The 26,885-nt window shown below is 42.6% G+C and overlaps 1 protein-coding gene across 1 annotated transcript in view; it reads right to left on the bottom strand.

Moving 5' to 3' along the window:
• The window catches only part of DIAPH2 (diaphanous related formin 2), an 887,225-nt gene that overhangs the window by 697,282 nt on the left and 163,058 nt on the right, over window positions 1-26,885 (bottom strand). Inside the window, exons 7-9 of the mRNA XM_024202840.2 lie at window positions 2,951-3,025; window positions 2,796-2,865; window positions 880-1,016 (exon numbers count right to left, since the gene is read on the bottom strand). Coding sequence (XP_024058608.1) covers window positions 880-1,016; window positions 2,796-2,865; window positions 2,951-3,025 — 282 coding nt within the window. The remainder of the gene's footprint in view (window positions 1-879; window positions 1,017-2,795; window positions 2,866-2,950; window positions 3,026-26,885) is intronic.

The following is a 26,885-nucleotide window of genomic DNA, read 5'->3' as shown; positions in this document are numbered from 1 at the left end:
TTTGCAGCACATAGGGATTTTCCGTGGTTTTCACTCACACATGAAATGCTATATATTGCAATACAAGCAAACTATTCAACAGCTCAAACTTGTCATGATCCGGATAAAGTCAAATGTGGATTATAAAGAACCATGCTCTGAAAATCTATCTTACCCCAAAATCATTTTGAGTCTCTCAGTCAATGGTGTCAGATATCAGGAATGGCAATATACAAAAACCCTGTAGGAGAACACTTCAACCTCCCTGGCCACACAATAGCAGATATAAAGGTAGCCATCTTACAGCAAAAAAACTTCAGGACCAGACTCCAAAGAAACTGCTGAGCTCCAGTTCATTTGCAAATTTTCCACCATCAGATCAGGATTAAACAAAGACTGTGAATGGCTATCCAACTACAGAAGCAGTTTCTCCTCCCTTGGTGTTCACACCTCAACTGCTAGCAGAGCACCTCACCCTCCCTGATAGAAATAACCTCATTATCTCCATACTGATTTATACCTGCCTCTGGAAATTTCCATTACTTGTGTCTAATGAAGTGGGCATTCACCCATGAAAGCTTATGCTCCAATACTTCTGTTAGTCTTAAAGGTGCCACAGGACCCTCTGTTGCTTTTTAGAAGAGGAAAAGGTTACTAAAGACATTTGTAAGATAAATGACTTATCACCAGACATGAGTTTACCCCATTTTATACTACTAAAGAAGAAAATAGAGAGTAACAAAATAATCTACAACATGCAAAACTAATCGGAACATTTGTAATCGCCTTCTCATGCCAAAACACACAAAACAACACAGGAATAGATAAAATGGAAAACTCAAGTTAGTTATTTTCTCAAAGTCCTACATACAATAAGTATCTCTTCAACATATTACTTACATGTTTTCCTCTCCAACAATACAAATGGCAGAAAGTATTTTTACTGTTTCCGTCATCATGTTTGGTTGCTTTGGATCAATTGCTCTTGCTAGTAACAAAAGGCTTCTTTCATCTCCTAGAGTCCTTTGCAATCCATACTTTAAAAAGAGAGAGACAACAATGAGTTCTTCTTGAAAAGGTTATTCCTCTCTCTCAGACACATCTAGCCTGCGTATCCAAGATTGGACATAAAAAGTATTTTTTTCCCCAAGTATTTTCACTTCAATGGGAAACTTGCTTCAGCACACGAACAGCTTTATTGCTTGTGGACCAAATTCATCTTTTAAACTATAATCTTCTTCCTGAAAATGACAAATCTTACTAATTCAGATATGCTGAAGTATAATAGGTATCCTGACTAAGAGGTTCCATCACTTTTTTCCCCCCACCTACATCCAATGATTGAATCTTTCATCAATATAGTCAGCTAAGTAACAGCAATAAAGCTAAGTAACAATAATAAATTGCTACATTTAGCATGAAACTGCAAGGTGAACACCAGTAACTGAATACTTTGCAGTTTGTTATGAGAGATTAAAAGTCACAAATCATCTAATAATGCAACTTTCAAAGAACAGCTCACAGAAGTAAAACTCTTCATGGACATGAATCTTTGAAACAAACTTTGGTTAGATTCCACTTTAACTGGTTAACATCTGGAAACATAATTCCAATGTATTCCTTTAAATCTAGTATCTATTTTTAAGTTTGGAAATAGCAACTACTAGAAACTTCAATTACACACATACACTAGCTCAGATTAAGAGAAAATAGGTATATTTTATGTCTGTGATTGAACACAATATCTGAGTGTACTCTGACTTCATCTGTGTGTACAAACAAGCTGTATATAAAATTAACAGCTTAAATCATTCTGTTTACCAGAATGTGAAATCTCAAAACAGGTTAAAAAAAAAAAACATGTTTTTCTCAAGATGCAGAGCACCTAGAACTTGTTTTGTGGTCAATGGAGACTGTGAGTTCAGCACCTCTGAAAACCTAAACATGTGTTTATCTTGCTAAGAACAGAACTAGGTGATTAACTTTGGACATCCATGCCTGAATATGACGGCTGAATGACTATATCATCTGTCTTATGAGTATTAAGCATTTCTCTACTTGCTTTCATATTGTTCTGGCCTTCTATTTCTACAGTTTAAAGAATACCACAAAGTTCCCTACAATCTGCTCACCATATGTAGCCTTGACATTTCTTACAGAAAAAATATGTTCATTGTCATTCCCAAATTCATGGGTTTTTTAATATATTAAAATTAAACATTTTAGTCCAAGAAAACAGCTGATCCCATGAATTATGAATTTTGATTTCTACTACTCCACACCAACAGAGCACCCATCCAAGACTCTGGATAGCCTTCATAATATCTTAAAAACAAACCAACTCTGCCCATTACCTCTGGATCACAGTATCTGAGAAATAATAGCATCATTAATTTTAAGTTCCTCCAAATAATCCCCACCATAGTTCTTCCTCCCCTTTCACCCATCTCTTAACAGGCTAGAGAAAAGAGACAAACTTTTTTATTATTATTTCAACTCTACAGAAGCATTATGAATATTTCCCTAACAAGCAAATTAAATTTGGTCCACAGCATTCAATAAAATTGTGACTGAAACATCCTTTTAACTCACTGAAGATACATGAACTGGACACTCAAGTCTGTACTGCATCCTTATCCCCAATTCACTAATGCAGGACTTAAATATCCACTACTCTGAATTTCTCACTTTTGACAAAGAAGCATGACTACAAGAAAAGATGCAATAATGTTAAACTTCATTATTGCACTTAGCTCTTTATCAAACAGGCAGGCATGATCAAAGCACCTAAAACTAAACAAAAATATTTCTCTTACCTTATTATTCATAAATGCTTTGAGGCACTGAATAAGCTTATGTTGATTCTTCTTGTCAATACTTTCTTGCCTTGAAAGAAAAATCAACAGCATTAACTAAGGTCAAAACCTTAATAGCGGTTTCCATCTCCCACCCCAATGTTTTGGGTTCTTACTGTTTCTTGTCCAGAAGCCTTTCCAGTACATCCAACAGAAGCCCAAGACCTTCATGTCCAAAATTGTTGACCCAGCTGTGGGAAGAGTAAAATATACATGTTAATTGAGTCATTTTTTATTTCATTTGACCAAATGTGCAACTATTCTCCAATATGATGATTTGTCCCGTGTTCCCAATATATTTTATAAATGACCAAGACATTAGTTCAAATCTGTTTTAACGTATTGATATACAACCCCCGAATTTTGGTCACTGACTCTGGCTAGCTTTGAGCATGACAAATAAAATTTCTGCAGTTATAGAATATAAATCCAATGTTGACATTTGGAAAATTGCTTCACATATTTAACTGTGCAACAAACTAGGGAAATGCAATTTAGATTAAATTAGTATAAGGTGTGTGGAGCCACAGGTTGAAAGACCTTATTAAGTTATCAGTGTGTCGGAGAAAAACACAGTTCTCAGTCTCTGGTTGGGTGCAGCAAAGTCAGATACTTTACTATCTCTAGCAATTGCATGGAGGGAGAGAGTGCACTAGGACACAGGGTTTCCTCCGCCTAGGCAGGTCTCTCTACAGGTAAACAATTACAGCAAGCATTTATACCTTTTGTTACATACAATAATAAGCAACAGCTGTATTTTGTTTATACATAGGTCATCCTGATATCTTATTTTTCCTCACTTATTTAGACTCTTAGTCTACATTCCATATTTATCTACACAAGGTCGCAACAACTTCTCACACAGTTCTTTCCCACTCACCTCACACAATCCTCGCTTCTACAAATCTCGCGTTATTAGGGTTACAGTTAGCCTGACTCTTGCTCACAGAAGAGACTGTATGCATTGAAATCCCCTTCAAATCCCTGTCAGTTCTTGCTCTACTTCCACACACACACCTTTTGTACTTCTAGTACAACTAACATCCTTAAACCTCCATTCACTGGTTCACTGTCAAACTTGGACAATGTATCTAGTTGGGTCCCATAGGGATCTGTCTTGGGTCTGGTACTATACGATATTTTCATTACTCTCCATTCCATTATCCAACTCATTATGCTTATAAAAATCTGCAGATGATGCCAAACTGGGAGGGCCTCCTAGCACTTTAGAATTCAAAATGACCTTGACAAATTAGAGAATTGGTCAGAAATTAATAAAATGAAATTCAATAAAGGGAAGAACAAAATGACTGTTAGGAAGGAAAAGACACAGTCATAGCTACAAAATGGAGAATAACTAGCAAGGTATAGTACTGTAATGCTGAAAATGGATCTGGAGATTATTGTGGTTCACAAACTAAGTAAGAGCCAACAATGTAAATGCGAACAAGTCTAATATCATTTTGGGGTGTAGTAGCAGAAATATCATATGTAAAGAAATGAGAGAATTGCCCCACTCTACTTGGCACTGGTGAGGCCTCAACTGGAGCACTGTGTCCCACTGCAGGAGTTACACTTTAGGAAAGATGGGGACAAACTGAAGAGCAGTTCAGCGGAGAGCCACAAAAATGATACAAGGTTTAGAACCCTGACTTAAAAGGAAAGATTAAAAATACTGGGCATATTTTATCTTGAGAGAAGAAGACTGAGTGGGGACCTGTTAACAGTCTTCAAGTACGTTAAGTGTTGTAATAAAAGATGCTGATCGATTGTTCTCCAGGTCCACCCATGGTAGGACCACAAGTAATCAGTTTAATGTGCAACAAAAGATGTGTAGGATAGCTACTAAGGAAAACTTTCTACCTGTAAGGACAGAAAAGTACTGGAATAGATTACCAAGGAAGGTTGTGGACTCCCCTCACTGGAGGTTTTTAAGGGCAGGTCCTGCTTCAGTGCAGGGGATTGGACTACATGACCCCTCAAGATCCCTTGTTCCAGTCCTTCCTTTCTATCATTCTAAGTCACCATCACAGCAACTGCACAGGTTTGTGCTTCCTATCTTAGGCTATGTCTACACTACACAACTTTTAGCAACAAGGATGTCTCATTACAGCCATGTCGCTAAAAGGTACACAGTGTAGCCACTGTTTGTTGGCTCTCCTGCCAACAAAACACTTCCACCTGCAATTAGCAGCATTAGTGTTGTCGGCAGGAGGGCGCTCCTGCTGACAAAGAGCTGTTCACGCCAGAGCTTGCCATCGGCAAAACTTTTTTCTTTTTGGGGGGGGATGAGGGGTAGGGTGGGAGGAGGCTTGTAATGCTGCTGAAAGATAAAAGTGTTGTCATTGAGTTGCCAGTGTAGACGTAGCCTCAGTCTTGTCACTGAGGACAGAGTTTCCACAAGGGCTCGTAACCTACAATAGACATCAGATTTTCCAAAGAGCTCAGCTCAGCTCCCACTTAGGCACCAAATTAAGGGACCGGATTTAAAAAATACTTGTACACATTGGGTGCTGAACTCTTACGAAAATTTGGCCATAAACCTTACAAAAGCAAACTATATGCTCAATACTTTTGAATATCTAGCCCTAAATGACACATCAGACATGGCCAAGAATGCAGCATAGCAAAGACCCTTCTTTTTAGAGCTCTCTCTTCTCTCTTTTTTTTATTTAAACAAAAACGACCAGGAAAAAATCAAAGTTCTAGTTTTACCAGTTTAAACCCAAATTTTTCAAGTGCTGTAACTCCTTGGACCCAGCTTCCCTCCCACAGAGGCCTCTCCAGATGGTGCGGCACTACGCACCTGTTCCAAGAGGAAGCCAAGAGAGTAACTACCGGTTGGTGGCTGCTGCATTTGGCACTGTAAGGCAAGATGCGCAGGGAGCCTCGTCCCAGCAACTGACACATGCCAACAACTGAACCCCAGTGAGTACTGGCCCCCCATCTACTTCCCCTGCCCTTCAGTGTGGCCAGAGCCACATCCACTCCTCCCACAAGAGTGCCAGGCATCCTCATGTGGCATCCTCTGCCTACGACCGCAGCCCCCCCCCCATAAGTACCAGGCACCATGTACACGCAAAAGACATGAACCCTTCTTCCCTGCCCTCCAGGAGTGCTGGAGCCAGGAAGGGGCACCCATCCATTTCCCCACCACACACTGTTCGCAGAGCAGGGAAGACGGTGGTATCAGCCCCCTAAGTGCTTGTGGATCTGTCATCCTCAGTGCCAGGCACCACTCCCTACCATGGGGCACCCCCTCCTGCCCACTGCTCCCTGTGAGTGCTGGGCACCCCATGAGCCCCTGGTCCCAGAGTATCAGGCACCCCCAGCACTCCCTCCCCTCCCCTTCTGCAGAGCTGAGGAGCACATGGCATGGTGAGGAAAGTAGTGGCTTTGTCTCTCAGTGAATCAGTGGGAGCAGGGTTGGGTGCCAATGGCAGGATTACTCCCTGTTCATTCATTCCCATCCCACTCTCTCCTCACTCCACCCCCACCCATAGTCCTTCAGCTACATTTGAAAGTGCAGGAGAACAAGCCTCGGAAAAGACACTTTGAAAAACCTGCTGAGAGTTTGCGCTACCCAGGCCTTTTGGCATTTACACTGAATCCCCTTTAATCAAGCATAAAAACACTTCACTGTTTTTAAACTGTTTTCAAAAGAAAACAAAATCCATTAAAATCATTAAGCTTTTTACTTATAATACTCGTAGACCTGGTCTACACTAACCCCCCAAGTCGAAGTAAGGTACGCAACTTCAGCTACGTGAATAACGTAGCTGAAGTCGACATACCTTACTTCGAACTTACCGCGGTTCAGACGCGGTCCACACGGGGCAGGCAGGCTCCCCCGTCGACTCCGCGGTACTCCTCTCGTTGAGATGGAGTACCGCAGTCGACGGCGAGCACTTCCTGGTTCGATTTATCGTGTCCAGACCAGACGCGATAAATCGAACCCGGAAGTTCGATCCCCAGCCGCCGAACTAGCGGCTAAATATAGACCAGCCCTTAGTTTCTCTGTTTTTTCATCCTCCCGTCCCCCAACATTAACCGGATAATTACCCAAAAGCTATTAAACTATTTTTCCCCAGATTTACATCTTTTTCCCTTCAATTTTTCTAATAAACACCACCAAATTCCCAGAAAACTCCAAACAAAATAAAAACTAGGAATGAGGGGCCTTAAGTATGAATGTAGATGTCAAATATGCTGTCACGGCTGTATCCCCACTTTGAACTTTAGGGTACAAGTGTGGGGGCCTGCATGAGGACTTCTAAGCTTAACTACCAGCTTAGTTCTGGTCCGCTGCCACCATTCCCTTCCCTGGGAAGCTTTGAGAAACCTTTCACCAATTCCCTGGTGAATACAGATCCAAACCCCTTGGATCTTAAAACAAGGAGAAATTGACCCTTCCCCTCTCCTTCCTTTCACCAACTCCTGGTGAATACAGATCCAACCCCCTTGGATCTAAAAACAAGGAAAAATCAATCAGGTTCTTAAAAAGAAGGCTTTTAATTAAAGAAAAAGGTAAAAATCATCTCTGTAAAATCAGTATGGAAAATAACTTTACAGGGTAATCAAACTTAAAGAGCTCAGAGGACCCCCCTCTAGTCTCAGGTTCAAAGTACAGCAAACAAAGATAAACACTCTAGTAAAAGGTACATTTACAAGTTGAGAAAACAAAGTAAAACTAAGACACCTTGCCTGGCTTTTTACTTACAAGTTTGAAATATGAGAGACTTGTTTAGAAAGATGGGGAGAACCTGGATTGATGTCTGGTCCCTCTCAGTCCCAAGAGCGAACAACCCCTTAAACAAAGAGCACAAACAAAAGCCCTTCCCCCCCAAGATTTGAAAGTATCTTGTCCCCTTATTGGTCCTTTGGGTCAGGTGTCAGCCAGGTTACCCGAGCTTCTTAACCCTTTACAGGTAAAAGGATTTTGGAGTCTCTGGCCAGGAGGGATTTTATAGTACTGTACACAGGAGAGCTGTTACCCTTCCCTTTATAGTTATGACATATGCCCTGAAAATATATTCAACAGCAACAGTTCTCTCTGACTCTTTTAATCAGTAAACCATTGATCTGTTACAAGTTACATTACAACCCATTATTCCTATACATCTTCCTAAACTTTAGTTTCTTCTTCGTGCTCAGCGGAGTGGGAACCAATCCATATCCAACAGGTGGAACAACTGGTGGGAAACATCATGAAAGCTGAAACTGAAGCACACATTCCCTAGGAAAGGAAAGCAGCACTGCTTGATAAGGAGTCTTCCAGTTATTGTTAGATGCTCATACAAAGGACTCCCATAGTTTACTTGTGTACGAAGCTTCCATCCCTCTTGGTCTTGCTAAAAGCAACTCCTACCGGGTGACAAACAAAAATAAGTGACCTCTTTCCTGTGCAGAGTGCTCTATTGTCTCTTATGCGCTCACCGAGGACCAGAGAAAAGCATGGAAACTACACATCAAAAATCAACTTTTTAAGAAATCACTTCCTATGAGACCCAAAAACTGGGCCAACTGCTTGGTACACCCAAACAATCCAAATCACTGATCTTTCACCCCAAAATAGAAACTATATATTTGTGTGCCCTAAGAATCAGATATATTTCAATCTATACTAGAATCTGTCTTTTTCTTCCACTGTAATTCTTTTATATCTTATTGTATACCTTAAAGGTTAACAAATAAAAGGCGTAAGACGTAAGATGTACAAGTAGGTCCACGCAATGTAGCAGAACTATAAGGGATTTTTGTTTGTTTTCTTTCTAAATGACTGTTGTGTTATAGAAGTGGTACCTATCATACAACACAAGAAGAATAAAATAATAGATGATATTAGCACTGATTGAGGGCATAGCTTTGAAATATTAAACAAAATTGTTTAAAGAAGGGGGAACACTAATTAATAGTCTGGGCTAATATGCAAATACAATCCTTGAAATGAACCCAAGTTTAAAAAAGCCTCTGATAAAAAAGGATCAAAGAAATGTGTTATATACCAATGCTATCTATTGAGTTTTGACAGAAGCAGTAGTGAAACAGCTGAAATCTGAGTGCTCAGTTGGCAAAAGTTCAATAGAAACACAAGAGCAGCCACCATTCCATGGACCCTAAATCAGGCTATAACAAACTGAGGTCACAGTGTTGGGCTCCAGACCTAACCGAACCCATTTCAACAGCCTCTCCACTTCTCCAGGGTTAGAGAACTAAATAAAACTGACTGAACCCACAAATATGCGGTAGAAACCGGAAGTGCTATCCAACACACAAACCAGTCTCATGAACAGTTCTCCTCTCCTACAGGGTTTACAGGACTAAGTAGTAGTGGTGAGAAGTCATTTCACATATACTGTTTCTCTGTGTTTTTTAATATAAGTAACTCAACGTTATCTGTTGAGTCTACACTCTTTACAGCGAGACCTCAAGTAACCATATTTTGGATTTTAAGTAACTAATGGTATATGCATGTTTCTCTTTTATAATCCCCTGCTAAGTGGCCTGAGAGACTTAAATCAATTCCTCTCAGTATTTTAAACTACAGTACTCCCTTTCATACCAAATGAATAAAATAGCACAGAACACATTGCTAACAGAGCCTTAAGACATGAATTACTTGACGTGTCATGTATTAGTGGTACTGAAAATAATTGAAAATTGATGACTAAGTCTATGTACTGTTCTTTGGCATAGCTACTGGGCTGCTATACTGATCTATGTTAATCGCTTCGAAGACTGCATGTGTTTTTTGCCCTAGAACATCTGTTATATATCTACTTTTGATTGTATACTTCTGTGGCTCTGAGAGCATTAATAAACATTTGATTGGTTAATAACTAAATTAAGTGTCCTTACCTGAGAAATACTGTCCAATTTAAAAGCAGACCTGCGAAATACCTAGTGCTAAAAATCACTAAGCTAGGGCTCCCAAAAAAAGGGGTTATCCTAATTAAGTGCCATCATAGTATTGGCTACACCACTTAGCAAATTAAAAAATCTGGTTTGTTAGATTTCCGTTTCAAAATTGAACTGGTATATCAGCTAATTACTAAAACTGACGCACACACACCATTTACACTTAAGCCTGGTCTACACTGGGGGGGGTGTCGATGTAAGATACGCAACTTCAGCTACGGGAATACCATAGCTGAAGTCAACATATCTTATTCCGACTTACCTCCCATCCTCATGGGACGGGATCGACGGCCGCGGCTCCCCCGTCGACTCTGCTACCACCGCTCGCTCCGGTGGAGTTCCGGAGTCAACGGGGAGCGTGTTCGGGGATCGATATATCGCATCTTAATGAGACGCGATATATCGATCCCCGATAAATCGATTGCTACCCGCCAATACGGCGGGTAGTCTGGACGTACCCTTACACTAGCACACCTGTAATTTCCTCCCATTTCTTACTTTAAATAGTTTAGCTGTACTTTCTGAACTCCTCCCGAGAAAAACTTGTGGTGTGGCAGCAGGAAAGGACTTAGAGTACTAGACACTAGCTTCAAATACTGAAGAGCTGACAAATCCATTAGAAGCAATGATCTCAAAAAGAAAACTCCAACCTTTTTCTTAACCCACCATGCCACAATCTGTAGCTGCTGAAGTAGTGTCTAAATGTGTTGGTTGTGATTTTACATACAGTCCAATTATTTCATTTTCTGTTTTAGAAAAGAAAACTTAGCAGAAGTATGCAGAAAACAAACCTGGAAGGCAGTTGTAAACCTTTGCTTAAACCAAATTCACTTAAATAGGGACTGATTGCCAAGTTTCAAGCCTCCCATCTAGGTTTTCTATCTACAACAGATAACTTTTCACCATTCCTTTTCTATTTAAACAGCATAAGGAGGTTGTTTACCAGTTCTGAGACTAATATTAAGCCAAAAATATCCATAAACTATTCCTGGTATTTACAGTTAATCCAAAAGCAATTCCATTCATTGACAGAAGATGGAAAAATTATTCATCAGTAAGCGTGGCAACTCAGATACCTAACAGTCCAAAACAACTTTAAAAGTAAAATAGCAATGTCACAGAAAGTTGACTCTAAAAAGCTAATTTTAAACACAACTTTGCAAGTTAGAATTCCATAGTTTAATGAACAGAAATCAACAGTGAATGGTAATGACATCTAGCTACAAACAATGATAAATCAGTAAGGAATATAATTATCACTCCAATGAAGTATTTTCTCGAAGGAATTCATAGTATTAGTATGAAAAAATGAGTAGCTGAAAATATATTCAAATTACTATGATCAGGACAACTGATTTAGAGGTAGCAAAGACAATTCCATTGCATAACACATTAACAATCATTTATGTTGGGTGTTTAAATAATACACCAGACTGAAAATTTACCTTAGAGAGTTTGTCAATACAAAACATCTGAGACAGTCTTGCTGTATTATAAGTATATATGTAGTTCTGCAATACATATCTTAATTTGAAAACTTAGTAGAATTTTACAATACTGAAATGTTTTACTGGCAATTACATTGACAATCAGTGCCAAAACTATGCTTTATTGTTGCTTAAAATTCTGCATATCATAGAAAGAAAGATTAGAGGTACCAGCTCTCTAGTTATGGTAGACATAGTCTATGGTGATAGCAAAAGCTGGAATCAAGATTTCTATTTTTGATCACTCAGAAAGATAGTATGTTGTAGGACAGGGGTAGGCAACCTGTGGCACGCGTGCCCAAGGTGGCACACGAGCGGATTTTCACACTGCCCAGGTCCCGGCCACCAGTCTAGGGGGCTTTACATTTAAATTCAATTTTAAATGAAGCTTCTTAAACATTTTAAAAACCTTATTTACTTTACATACAACAATAGTTTAGATATATATTATAGATTTATAGAAAGGGACGTTCTAAAAAGGTTAAAATGTATGACAGGCATGCGAAACCTGAAATTAGAGTGAATAAATGAAGACTCAGCACACCACTTCTGAAAGGTTGCCGACCCCTATTGTAGGACAAAGTCTTTAGCTGATGCTGACCAATTTCAGGTTGTGCGTATCTTGTCAAATACTCATTATCTGTTCAATAACAAACCCACCAACTTTACACATATTACTGAACCCAGTTTGGGATTATGCTGCTAAACTGGATATTACTGCTAGGCTTCAGGCAGAGGTCAACTGGGTGATGCTTGCATCTAGCTTGGGAGTGTAGAAGGTCCCCTTCCTACTCAGACAAGGAATAGATACAGCGTATACCTAGAGGGTAAGTCCCAGGATGATGCTAAAAGGGGACTGATACTAGTGCTGAACTGGTACTGGCTGACGCTACTCTGACTTTCAGAAACCACATTTGTGTCTGCTATTCACAGAGCGCTTAAGATTCAAAAATCACAATAACCACCACTGAATAGCCAAGCTGGTTTATGCCTCACCTGGTCACACTCTTGATCTGGCATTTGATTTATTTTGGCAGGAACGACTGAATTTTGGCCTTTTTACAACCTGCAAACTGAAAAAGCATAGCACCCCTCCAGTTCAACTAAGGAACCAATGTTAACGGTCCACCATTACCGAACACGGGAAACTTCCTGAAAGGAAAATTTTTTAGTTCTGTCCTTATCTGTGGCTTGGCAGAACTGCTCAAAAATATCTTCAACTATCAATGAAGTGGCTCCTAGGCATCCTCTTTCCAGGCTCTCTCTTCATAAGGTGACCATAGTTTACTTATCAAAATGCACAAAATTAAGGGAAGACATCCAGATTGCAATTGATTTAACAGTCTCATGCCAAATTGACCAATTCCACTGCAGACTTCCCCCCTCCCCCTCAAAGAAATCTGATTCTGGGTAGGGGAATGAGGTAGTTTCTTTGCCTTCACCACACAGTGTTGCAAAGTCTCAATCAGCAGCCTGTTAAATACATTGATACTGAAGCTAGTATTGAAATTTGTTGTTTATTAGGTGTTTCCCCATTGAGATTACGTTGGCTTTGTTCAACAAAGAACAACTTGGTATCGTACTTCTAAGAAAGCTTTTTTCCCCCCATGATATATTGTCACAAATGCCACAAGTAAAAGCTGAAGATGTGTCAGTTTGATTGAGAGGGAATTGCTGACAGGGAGCCTGAGCTTCAGAATTCAGTCCCCATCTTGATTTGAAATAGCTTTAAGCTGTTGACCTTAAGAGCCCTTTGCAATATTCACCTCTGAGCCTTTGGAAAGCAAGAGTTATATTTAAGGCTACAATCTGCGTTGAGGTTGTTTTGTTTTTCCACTTCTTAGCTATAGCAAAGTAACTACATTTATTTTCATTAGTGTTAGTCTTCCTATACTTGCATGTTTATAATATACAGAAAAGTGCCCAGAACCATGAATAGGCCACTCCTATGATTAAATCAAAATGAATTTATAACATTCAATAAGGTAGTTCCAAAAGTACTTTATATGTCAGTGGACATGTTGTAGGCTTTTATTACCAGATCAACAAATAGCTCAAGAGGCTTCACATTATGTTTAACTTCTGCCCTTCCACTGGTTTAACAGGTCTCAATCTTCCAGGAACATAAAAAAGTGAAATCAAATTAAGACAAAAGCAGCAGCTTTCTGATGTACAACCCACCTAAAAATCCAAAGACTCAAAATTAAATTAATAAATTCAATCTTGTTTTACTTAAGGCAGAGCCTAAAGGTCTCAGGGTATGTCTACACTACGAGGGTAATTCGATTTTACTTAAATCGAATATGTGGAATCGATATTGCAAAGTCGAACGTGTGTGTCCACACTAAGGACACACTAAGGACAGTAATTCGACTTTGTGAGTCCACACTAACGGGGCGAGCGTCGATATTGGAAGCGGTGCACTGTGGGCAGCTATCCCACAGTTCCCGCAGTCCCCGCTGCCCATCGGAATTCTGGGTCGAGCCGCCAATGCCTTCTGGGTAAAAAAAATTTGTCGTCATCCGTCCGTCACTAACGCCCTCCCTCCCTCCATGAAAGCGCCGGCGGGAAATCAGTTCGCGCACTTTTCTGGTCAGTGACAGCGCGGACGCCACAGCACTGCGATCATGGATCACGCTGCGACCATCGCTGCACTTGTGGCCGTTCTCAACACCTCGCAGCTTATCATACACCTTTCCCTGAGGCAGATGCAGAGAAATCGGGCGAGGAGGCTACGGCACCGCCGTGAGAGCCTGAAGTCGGAGAGTGGCACAGAGCTGTCAGAAACCACGAGCCCCAGCGCCCAGGACATCACGGTGGCAATGGGGCATGTGGATTTTGTTGAACGGCGATTCTGGGCCCGGGAAACAAGCACGGACTGGTGGGACCGTATAGTGCTTCAGGTCTGGGATGAATCCCAGTGGCTGCGAAACTTTCGCATGCGGAAGGGGACTTTCCTCGAACTTTGTGAGTTGCTGTCCCCTGCCCTGAAGCGCAAGGACACCCGCATGCGAGCAGCCCTCACTGTCCAGAAGCGAGTGGCCATAGCCCTCTGGAAGCTTGCAACGCCGGACAGCTACCGGTCAGTCGCGAACCACTTTGGTGTGGGCAAATCTACCGTGGGGGTTGTTGTCATGCAAGTAGCCAAGGCAATCGTGAAGGTACTGCTCCCAAAGGTAGTGACCCTGGGAAACGCGCAGGTCATCATAGATGGCTTTGCCGCGATGGGATTTCCAAACTGCGGAGGGGCTATCGATGGGACTCACATCCCTATCCTGGGACCGGACCACCAGGCCAGCCAGTACATCAATAGAAAGGGCTACTTTTCAATGGTGCTGCAAGCACTGGTGGACCATCGGGGACGGTTTACAAACATCTACGTCGGATGGCCGGGCAAGGTTCATGACGCTCGTGTGTTCAGGAACTCTGGTCTGTTTAGATGGCTGCAGGAAGGTATTTACTTCCCAGACCACAAAATAACTCTTGGGGATGTGGAGATGCCTACAGTCATCCTCGGGGACCCAGCCTACCCGCTAATGCCCTGGCTCATGAAGCCCTATACTGGCGCCCTGGACACAGAAAAAGAACTGTTCAACTACCGTCTCAGCAAGTGCAGAATGGTGGTGGAGTGTGCTTTTGGCCGTCTCAAAGGGAGATGGAGAAGCTTACTCACTCGCTGTGATCTCAGTGAAACCAATATCCCCATCGTTATTGCAGCTTGCTGTGTGCTCCACAATCTATGTGAGAGCAAGGGGGAGACCTTTATGGCGGGGTGGGAGCTAGAGGCAAATAGCCTGGCTGCTGATTACGTCCAGCCAGACAGCCGGGCCATTAGAAGATCCCAGCGGGACGCCCTGTGCATCCGGGAGGCTTTGAAAGCTAGGTTCCTGAGTGAGCAGGGCAACCAGTGACTTTTCAGTTTGTGGACAGAGAAGCTGAACCTGCCCCCGTTTCTTTACCCAGTTCATTTTGACTATCCTCTCCAGTTACATACCCCCTTCACCCCCTTCCCCTTCCCAAAAAATAAAATCATTTCGATTTTGTTAATGAACAGCGTTGTCTGTATTGCTGTTTTCGCGGGAATATTTTAAACCGGGGACGCAGACTGTGGCGGGGGGCGGGTTCAGTGTTCTGATGCAAATGATGCTTCTAAACTCCCGGAATGACAGGCTCCGCACTGGTGGACTGGTTATTTCAATGGAGAACATGAAAAACACCTCCCAGACTGACCAGGGTAACCAGTGACTGCACTGTGTATGTGTCCTGATGCTGGACCTGACACCGCCTCTGTACCCTGCTAAAGGTCACTGTCCTGCCCAATTACCAAGCCCCTTCCCCCCCTCCAGACAGACTCTCCCTCAAAAGAACCTGACTGAAACAGTAATGGACAGAAACAAACATTTTATTGCGAACCAGACATGAAACGTGGGGTGTGAAACTTGGACGGGGGCTTCTGTGAGGTGGGTGGGAAAGGACTTATGAAATTTTGGGGAATGTCAGCCTTCTAGTGCTAGAGCAGTCTGCAGGGGTTGACTGAAAGTTTTAACGGCCCTTGCCGCCCCTCCTTCTTTGGAGTTTGGGTGAGGGTGGTGTGGGACTTGGTGGCGGGTGAGGGCGGTTACAGATAGACTGCAGCGGGGCTCTGTCCTCCTGCCTCCGGTCTTGCAGAACATCCACAAGGCGCCGGAGCGTGTCCGTTTGCTCCCTCATTAGTCCAAGCAGCTTTTCAGTAGCCTGTTGGTCCTCCTGACGCCACCTCTCCTCCCGTTCCATGACTGCTCGGTGCATTTGTGACAAGTTCTCCCTCCACTGTGTCTGCTGGGCTGCCTGGGCTCGGGAGCAGTCCATTAGTTCTGAGAACATGTCTTCACGCGTCTTCTTCTTCCTCCGCCTAATCTGCGCTAGCCTCTGGGAGTGTGCTGAGAGGCTGGGTTGGGAGACAGTCGCAGATGTGTCTGTGTGAATTGTGAAAAGGGAGTGAATTCCTGAGACAGATAAATGAAATTGTATACAAAGAACCTAGTCTTTCTCTGTGAACAAGACCATGCACTGCACCTCTCACATGCGCACTCAGGACAAGGTCGAATTTTCGGCCGTCGCCTTCAGTGCCTGTGGACTTGCGGAGGTCTTGGACTGTTCAGAGAACTGTGGCTGGAGACCTGAACTTCTGGAGCGGGCAATAATGGTAAGCCGCAGACTTGTGGCTGCTTAAAACTCCAGCAGTAGCACTGGCCTCCTTTCACATTGAAAGCAATGCCAGTCTCTGCTGCCAGCAATCAGGACAGCATCAACTCTGCCCCTGTCCCACCCCCTCGCGGCTGTCCCAGGGAAAGATCCCTGTATGCTGCCCCTCTCCCTCCACCGCGTGGCTGTAAAGCAGTCCCAATACTAACATTCCCCTCCCTAATTCAAAGCAGGGCGTCATGAGCGACATCACCCTCCTGAGGATCCCGGACACCCAGAGAGAACGCATGCTGCGGGAAAGCATGCAGAAACCGGGGCCGTATGCCGCCATGCTATGTCGGGCCATGATCCCGGAGTACTTGATTGTGGCGTGGAGGGGGCATGTCTGCTACCACGGAGGGCCCACTAAGATCGCCCTACCCCGGAACCTGATCAACAGGCTTGAGCTCTACCTCCACGAGACCTACGAGGAGTTCTCCTACGAGGATTTCTCGTCGATCCCCGGCCACATTGACCGGATTTTCGCGTAGGTGCACTGGGACTATGGAGTGGAGCGTCTTGGGCCTGGGAATCATGGAGTAACGGACATTGTGAAAATTTTTTAAAACACTTGGGACTAAATTGAGAAGAGCCCAAGACAGAGAAATCATGAAAACCCATTTGTTACCTTTGTAAATATTCCTGTTTTGTACCTGATTATTTTTTTACTAGTTTACAGAACTTTTATAAATGTACATTGTTAATAGTATAAATATTACCGTTCTGTTTTAAATAAATGTTTACATGTTTACAGCACTTACTGCTTGATCCTTCCCCTGATTCTGTGTCCGGGGTAAGGGATGGGGACGGTTGGTACGGGATCTCGGTAAGGGTGATGAAGAGCTCCTGGCTGTCGGGGAAATCAGCGGTGCCAGCGCTGTCGACTGCCTCGTCCTCCTCATCTCCTTCTTCATCTTCCCCGTCCGCTGTCATGTCCGACGAGGAACCGGCCGCGGACATGATCCCATCCTCGGAGTCCACGGTCAGGGGTGGGGTAGTGGTGGCGGCCGCTCCCAGGATGGAATGCAGTGCCTCGTAGAAACGGGATGTGTGGGGCTGGGATCCGGAGCGTCCGTTAGCCTCTTTTGTTTTTTGGTAGCCTTGTCTCAGCTCCTTGATTTTCACGCGGCACTGCGTTGCATCCCGGCTGTAGCCTCTCTCTGCCATGGCTTTGGAGATCTTCTCGTAGATCTTAGCATTCCTTCTTTTGGAGCGCAGCTCTGAAAGCACGGACTCATCGCCCCACACTGCGATGAGATCCAAGACTTCCCGATCAGTCCATGCTGGGGCCCTCTTTCTATTAGATTGCACGGCCATCTCTGCTGGAGAGCTCTGCATAGTTGCCACTGCTGCTGAGCTCCCCTCGATGTCCAAAGAGGAACTGAGATTCAAACTGCCCAGACAGGAAAATGAAAATGAATTCAAATTTTCCCGGGGGTGTGGCTGGTCAGAGCATCCGAGCTCGGACTGCTGTCCAGAGCGTCAACAGAGTGGTGCACTGTGGGATAGCTCCCGGAGCTATTACCGTCGATTTCCATCCACACCTAGCCTAATTCGATATGGCCATGTCGAATTTAGCGCTAATCCTCTCGTTGGGGAGGATTACAGAAATCGATTTAAAGAGAGCTTTATGTCGAACTAAATGGCTTCCTGGTGTGGACGGGTGCAGGGTTAATTCGATATAACGGCGCTAAAGTCGACATAAAAGCCTAGTGTAGACCAGGATTCAAACAAGGATCAGGGACCTATTGTGGTAAGCACACACCCAGGACAACAGAACAACAAAACAAAGGAAAAGACAGTGTTGCCCCTAAAGGATTACAATCCAAGTTACACAGGATTAAATAAATCCTTCCACTTTTTAAAGGATGCCATTTTGCCTCTCACTGTTTTTTTTACTTTGTTGTTTAGCCACGGTGGCTCTTTTTTGGTTCTCTTACTATGTTTTTAAATTTGGGGTATACATTTAAAGTTGAGCCTTTATTATGGGGTCTTTAAAATTTTCCACACAATTTGCAGATATTTCACTTTTGGCACCGTAACCTTTAATTGTTAAACATTCATTAAAGAAATGAATGATATGCTCTATATGTCAAGATGTATTTGAACATTAGCAGTTAACACCATAAAGTAGCACCAGGGAACCTAAATCTATGAAGAGCAAGTAGATAGGTGAATAGTTCAGATTTCAAGGAAAAAACACTAATAATCACGGACTCACTGCAGACTACTTTTTCATTTCCTGCTTAAAGTGCATACTCTTTGGACATGTATTTTAGTAACATGTAGGGTTTTTAACCAGCCAAAATGGTTAAAATATTTAACATGGAGTTCCCCTCCCCCCAACTTGAGACATGCTAGAGTGCTCAATAATTCACACCTATGGATAGCGATGTCATGTTAGTATACGGTAAGAAAAACTGATAAAGTAATAAAAATACACATTTTATTTTCTGTGTGTGTGTAAAAATGGTTCTCAAACGTATGAGTTATCAGCTACAATCAGCACTATGACCTCATTTTTGGTGGCGGTGGTAGGGTCGGGGTGGTCATTGGCCAGGTCCTATCTTGCAGGTGGCAACTCTAGTAACATGGCTTGCTTAAGTCAAAGACTAACAAGTAAAATAGCAACTTAATTCCTATCCTGCTAGCATTTTGTTTAAAACAAACAAAAAAATTCCAACATTTTAATTTGAAGGCTTTAGAGTTTAATTCTACATATGAACCACTATCACTAGATGGCCCTGCAGAGCTACCTAGGTTCAACAAGGCCTTAGAGGACTGACACTGCAGAATACACATCCTAGAGAGGTACTGAACGTGGTGGTAAGATTTCAAAGGCTCTTTAAGATTATGCAGGGGACAGAATTTGATGCAGTAAGTGACAGGAAGCTAATGAAAGGGCTCATTTCTATTAAGCTTAATTCAATGTAATGGGGAAGGCAGAAATGATTTATGACTTGATCAATTGTGTTTTCTATAGATTGGAAGATGGAAAAGGAGAGCTGACAAGAGGTCAGCGTTAAAGGTTTCAGCAACAAAGATACGAGATAACTGAGAGGAAGCCAAGATGCTTAGAACTGAGGATACTTAGAGAAAGGATTTCATCGAAGATATCTTGAAAAGGAATAAGTCACAGGACAGACGGCATATGTAGGGAAGACGTGAGACAAAGTATAGTGTGTTCTACAAAGGGCTTGGTGAAGCACAAGAGGATTCCCAGGAAAACTATGAAGCTTTATTCCAGAGACAAACTCAGATGACACCAGAACATCCAGGAGGAGATTAGAATGCACAGAAGTCAAGTTCTGGGACTCATTTCTACGAAGATAGCAGCTGAAAGCAATGAGCAGATGAGTTGAGGAGAGGTAACAGAAGAGGAGATGTCCAAGAGTATAAATCAGAGATGACAATGGATATGGGGAAAAGAGAGGATGAAGAGCCAAAGGTGATACTGAAGGAGAATGGGAAGAGCCTACAGTTGTAGAACCCACGGGAAGACAGAAAGTGGCAGAAGTGGATTGTTTAATTGCCAAAAGTATGAGAACCTGCTCAGGAGAAAAAAGGCAATCTTTTGAATTGGATGGGGAAAAGGCCATCTTAGTTAGCTGATCTGAGGAGTGGGTAGGGCAAGAAACAATATTTAAATATTTAAAAAAATCAGAAGAGGAAAACTGGGCTGCAATGTCTAGAGGAAGCAGAAAAGTGAATTAAGAAGTAGTGGACAGGCTGGTGTGATCAAGGACAAGCTTCTTCCCCTAAGAGAGGTGACAAAATCTATCTGTAGAAGGTTGTAACAATCATAGGAGTGAGACTGGACAGAAGTTGGGAGAAGATGAGATCAGGATGACAGACTGATAAATTAGAAGCACGCAGATGAAAAGTAAGTGGGGAAAAATATTAGTTCTTGCTAATGCATGTTCATCTTGTTTAGGGAATGAGGGAACAAAATATACAGAAAGAAGCAAAACCAGAAAGCAGCTGTGAAAAGGTTTTTAAACAGTATTCCAAAATCTTAACAGTGGTGGGCTGGAGCTGGCCTTTCCAATGCCATAAATAGCAGCCAGGCCTCTGTTGCCAATCATGTCTTCTCCCAACTGGCATTACGCAGCATTTCCTCTTTCCTCATGGTACAGGAGCACTAGTGAGATGTTTGTGGTTTGTAACAACAATAAAGAGAGAGTGTAATAGGGTTGTATTCTCATCTATGTACTAATTATATTTTCACAATGCTGTGTCATAGCAATTTATTTTCTTCCCTCATAATACAGTCAGTCTCAGCAGCAAGGATGGCTGTACTATTTATTCTTGGGACTGAATTTTTTAGGACAGGCAGCTAGGCTCTCTCGGTGCACATTTGCTTCCCTTGGCTTACCGGAGGTTTTCAAAGCACAATGCTAATTTGTTCTAATTTTGAGTGGATTATTTTCCATATCTTTTCATATTTTTTTTTCTTGAAGTGTTTGGTGATATCTTTGGAGGCTGCATCACTTCAGTAATCTTATGTAATTTGTGTTTTACTTTTGTACTTGATCTTCTTGGTGAAGAAAATATGTCATAACATCTATTAGTAAAAAATCATCTTAGGCCATTAAATAACCATCATGTTTCTGTTTTTGGTATGAACAGGTACTGTTTGGTACAACACATGAAATCGTTGAGCTAAAAACTACATTAAAATAAAGCACACAGACAGACCAGCTTTTTGAGACTACAACACTAAAACAAATTAAGAGATTGGCATGAATATAAAATAATCAAGTTAGGCAGGCTCCAAAACATTTATGTTTACTTTACATACAAAACATTATCAACGCCCGTTCCAAATAAATACGAACTATCATTTAAGGAGTAAATATTGCTCTCCTTACTTAATGAAACTTCCCTTTAAATCAATGGGAATACTAACTACATGACGCAAACAGAAGTAGACCATAAAACATTTTACACTGTCACACAGCAGTAATATAAGGCTCTAAGTTACTTAAAGCAGAAAGATTGTTTGACAATGCAAGAGAATGACAAATACCTTGTCACATCTCTCTCTCACGCACCCCTTTTCTAGAACCAGCAACAATCTATTACACAGATACTTAAAAGCTACATATTTCCATTTGTATGCATCAATGGAGGATTTACAGTCATTCTTTATTATTTACTACTACCGTAGGTAGTATAAAAGTTTTCATCTTGACAGGCTTCTACACTACAGAGTTAGGTCAACATAAGGCAGCTTACATCAACCTAATCATGTCAGTATCTATACTACACTACAGCCTTGTTCCGCAGATGGTAGGTGTCCTACTACACAAACATAATAATTCCATCTCCACAAGAGGCATTGGGCTTATGTCAGTGCAGCTAGGATGATGCAGTGTTCGTGCAGACACTACTGAGGCTAGGTCTACACTACCCGCCTGAATCGGCGGGTAGAAATCGACCTCTCGGGGATCCCCGAATCAACGCTCTTACTCCACCAGCGAAGGTGGGAGTAAGAGCCGTTGACGGGAAGCCGCGGCGGTCGATTTTGCCACCGTCCTTACAGCGGGGGGAGTCGGCTGCCATACGTCGAACTCTTTTTGGCGACTCGTCTGGAGGAGGTTTCCTTTCTTTTTGTGTCACCTCCCCCCCCCCCCCCCCGTAGTGAAGACGTAGCCTTATATCGGCTGTTGGCTGTCTTTCTTGTCAATTTCACAACTCCTTGCTGGAGCTGTGAAATTGACAAGGAAGGCTGGTAGGCTCTTTCTTATGAACCCGACACCTGTTTTAAAGATCAGGCTGTCAGCTCACACCAGGTGGAGGGGTCCCTGCTCCAAGCTGGTCTGCCGGCCACGCTCCCCACCGGAAGCCCTGCCACCTCTGGGCTCCTGACTTCCCGCTCCCAACCAGGCAGCTGCCTGGGAGAACCCCACACCCAGAGCCCAAGCCGTATGCCGGGCTCCTGGTGGGAAGCCCTGTGCTGAGAGCTGGGGGGAGGGGGAAGGATCCAGGCTCCCAGCAGGGAACAGGGAACCAAGCACCCATGGAAGCACCTCGGCTCCAGGGGGACAGCCCCGCTCCTAGGAGGGAGCTACGTGCAGAGCCCCGACTGCAGCCCGGGCTCTCAGCCTCCCACGCTGTTCCTCAAGTCGGTGGAAGTGCTCCTGGTGAGTACGCACGCCGCTGACAGAAGAAGAGTAGTGTGGACATGAAAAACCACAGTAATTACTGCAGCGGCTGTAAGTCAACCTAACATAGGTCAACTTAAGTTCGTAATGAGGACATGTCCTTAGTCTCATGTGGTGGGTTTCATACCTCTAATAACTTCAATTTTCATCAACAGTAACATACTCTGAATATACTCTAATGTTTAATAAATGAAAAATACTTTTCATTTGTAAGTAAGTATACACTTTATACGGTATATTTTTCACCTCTAAAATCTGAGCTGTCAACCTTTGCCATTTTGAGATATTCTATAATGTAGTTTTATGATGTTTGCTATAAAGAAATCAAGTTTTACTGGTGCACTTTCTCCTGTCTTCAATTTATAAACATTATTCCCTTCCATTTCACGTATTACTTTATTTTTATAGACAGGAGAAACTAACAACAGAATTCTTCACATTCCATATACATAGACCCCACCACAACCACAGTGGCAGACTAAACACTGTAGCATGACTTCCCAATTAAATTTTCTGTTATACTTAGCAAGCTGTTAAAAATGTCTTACTCATGTGGGCTTCTGTATCTCAAACACTTTTTTTTTTTTTTTTTTTTTAGCAATTATGATCCTTCTGAAGCAGAGTGGATAAAAACAATGATTTTAAAAAAAAATCAAAAAAATCGGATTTAAATCCGATTTTTTTGATAAAATGCTTTTTGAGGAAAAAACCTATCTAAAGATACTTTTAATTAAGATACATTATAGCTCAAAGATATCTCATCATGGAACAGGGATTATGAATTCTAATTCTATAGTATGAGAATATATTCATGTAATGTTTAAGAAAAGTTTTCTAAAAGAGTTCCAATAATTCATGGATTAGGGACCCAATCTTATGGGGTTCCAGTGGCTTCTGTATAGATTATTTAGGATAATTTTTCTATCTACCCAATGGGACTCCGTGCTCAGTGTAGAAGATACCATCAGAGATGCTTAGTTTTGAAGTTCTCAAACTGTGGATTTGTGTCTCCAGAGATAACATGCTTGTTAAGAGCAAAAATGTTTTTAAATAAATAAATAATATATAGAGGTGAGAAATAACAGACCTCAAACCCTATTGTCCCTCTGCAAATTTGTGTACCCAGAGTCAATCCCTTACCTCGCTCTAAAAGTGCAAAGTTTCGAAAAGTTCAATGAATAGAAGATTGTTGGGGATGGAATAGATCTGGACAAGGAGGAGAAGTCTGGAGATAAATGTGAGAAGGGAGAAAGAGGCAGTAGAAACAAAAGTGAAACTGTTTGAGCAGAAACAACAAGGAGTCCGGTGGCACCTTAAAGACTAACAGATTTATTTGGGCATAATCTTTCGTGGGTAAAAAAACCTCACTTCTTCAGATGCATGGAGTGAAAATGACAGATGCAGGCATTATATAATGACACATGAAGAGAAGGGAGTTAACTCACAAGTGGAGAACCAGTGTTGACAGGGCCAATTTGATCAGGGTGGATGTAGTCCACTACCAATAATAGATGAGGAGTGTTCAATTCCAGGAGAGGCAAAGCTGCTTTTGTAATGAGCCAGCCACTCCCAGTCTATCTCTGAGTTGTGAAGAATATGTATTAAGGTTGTAACAACAAGAATGCACTTTTATGTAGAAATCCATTGTGACAGACCCAGACCAGTGGGGTACAGGAGTCTGGTAGAGGGCAAATATACTGGTCACCGGATGAGTAGTTTTCTGTTCCCTGAGTAACCAGAGCAGGGGCTGCATTAGAGTAATCAGGAACCTGCTAGAACCAGTTAAGGCAGGCATGCTAATTAGGACACCTGGAGCCAATTAAGAAGCAGCTTCTAGAATCAATTAAGGCAGGCTAATCAGGGCACCTGGGTTTTAAAAAGGAGCTCATTTCAGTTTGTGGTGGGAGCAAGAGGCGCAAGAAGCTGAGAGTGAGAGGGTGTGCTGCTGGAGGACTGAGGAGCACAAGCGTTATCAGACACCAGGAGGAAGGTCCTGTGGTGAGAATAAGGAAGGTGTTTGGAGGAGGCCACGGGGAAGTAGCCCAGGGAGTTGTAGCTGTCATGCAGCTGTTACAGGAGGCACTATAGACAGCTGCAGTCCACAGGGCCCTGGGCTGGAACCCGGAGTAGAGGGCGGGCCCGGGTTCCCCCCAAACCTCCCAATTGACCTGGACTGTGGGTTCTACCAGAGGGGAAGGTCTCTGGGCTGTTCCCCAACCCACATGGGGAAAATCCGCCAATAAGCGCAGGACCCACCAAGATAGAGGAGGAACTTTGTCACACCATGACTAAATCGAGTCTTCCTGACCAGTGATTTAAATCATGATTTAAATCAATTTGGTTTAAATCAAATCTACCCTGCTCTAAAGAGAGCAGAAGGAAAGCCTACTTAAAAAAAAAAAAAAGAAAGAAAGAAAGACGAAAAGTTCTAAATTAAATCATATAACCTATAAAAGGAAGTGAAGATACTTAACTGGAAGTTCTTCAAAATGTGTGGGTCCTACCTGTATTCCACATGTGGGTACGCATGAGCGCCATGCACCCGACTCTGAAAGCTCTTCAAAGCTCTGTCTGTTGGCCCACATGCTCAGTAGCTCTCTCCGTGCTTTCAAATAAAGGTGTAAGAGGCAGTGTGGGTGGATTCCTCTCCAGTACCTCCTCTGACCGTAAAACCAACAGGATCTGAAGCAGACAATAGAATGGATGGACAACAGACAGTAGAACACAGATAGGAACCACACATCAAATAACTTCCAGTTACAATAAGTAACCTTGACTACTTTCTTTGAGAGGTGGTCCCTATGTGTATTCCACACATGGGTGATTGGCAAGCAGTGTTCAGACAGGTGCGAGGAAGCTGGTAGCAAAAATACTACCACTCCCACTCTTGCAACCGCAGTTAAGGCATCAACTAGGGCATAGTGTGTCACGAACATGTGCATCTAACTCCAGATGGCCACTCTGCAGATGTCCTAGAGCAGAACGTCTGACAGGGATGCCATGGAGGCTGCTGTGACACCCCCAGGAGTAGGAATATTTGCTAACTTGTAACTTACATCGTAAGACCCCACTTAGAAATCCTCTGGGATGATATGGCTTGTCCATGTGACCTCAATGCTATGGCAATGAAGCGCCTCTGTAATTTCCTAATGGGTTTGGTTCTTTTCAGGTAGAACACTAGGGCACGCTGAACATCGATGGAGTGATCTGTCTCATCTTCAGAGAAAAAGTGTGGCATTTTGAGAAATATACAGGTAAGTGTATTGTTTAATATACGCAGAACACAAAAAAATTGGGGAAAAACATGGGGTGAGGTCAAAGAGAAACCTTTTATTTGTGAACCACTGTATAAGAGGGTCCACCATGATAGCTCCGAGCTTGCTGACTCTCCTAGCTGAGGTGATAGCTACTAAGAACACCATCTTTGTGGACAGGTGGGCCATGGTACAAATCCCCATGCATTCAAAAGGTGATCAATGAACTTGGAAACAACAAGGTTAAGAATCTTAACTTAAGATCCTACTGAGGGGAAGGTCCTGACAAGGCCTTTCATGAATTGTACTGTAGCTAGGTGAGTAATGATTAAGTGTCCTTCTACCGATGGGAGGAAGGCACTTAACTCTGCAAGGTGTATTCATAGTAAACAAAGAGAGACCCCGATAGGAATTATTACAGTATCTGATTAACGTCAGTACAATTGTGCCCAGGCCAAAAAGAGTCTCCATTTGGCTCAACAGCAGGGGCTACTAGACTCTTTTCTACTCTGGTATGGATCACCTGAACCGGGGCCAAACTGGGGACGATACCAAGTTGGGAGGATAGGATTAAAATTCAAAATGATCTGGACAAACTGGAGAAATGGTCTGAAGTAAATAGGTTGAAATTCAATAAGGACTAATGCAAAGTACTCCACTTAGGAAGGAACAATCGGTTGTACCCATACAAAATGGGAAATGACTACCTAGGAAGGAGTACTGTGGAAAAGGATCTGGGGGTCATAGTGAATCACAGGCTAAATATGAGTCAACAGTGTAACGCTGTTGCAAAACCAGCAAACATCATTCTGGGATGTATTAGCAGAAGTATTGTAAGCAAGACACGAGAAGTAATTCTTCCGCTCTACTCCGCGCTGATTAGGCCTCAACTGGAGTATTGTGTCCAGTTCTGACTGCCATATTTCAGGAAAGATGTGGACAAATTGGAGAAAGTCCAGAGAAGAGCAACAAAAATGATTAAAGGTATAGAAAATATGACCT

This window comes from Terrapene carolina, unplaced genomic scaffold (assembly GCF_002925995.2).
Source record: "Terrapene carolina triunguis isolate 2854851 unplaced genomic scaffold, T_m_triunguis-2.0 Scaffold131, whole genome shotgun sequence".
NCBI classification, from domain to species: Eukaryota; Metazoa; Chordata; order Testudines; family Emydidae; genus Terrapene; species Terrapene triunguis.
Note: the sequence above shows the minus strand (reverse complement) of the source record. Positions and strands in the feature narration are given on the sequence as shown.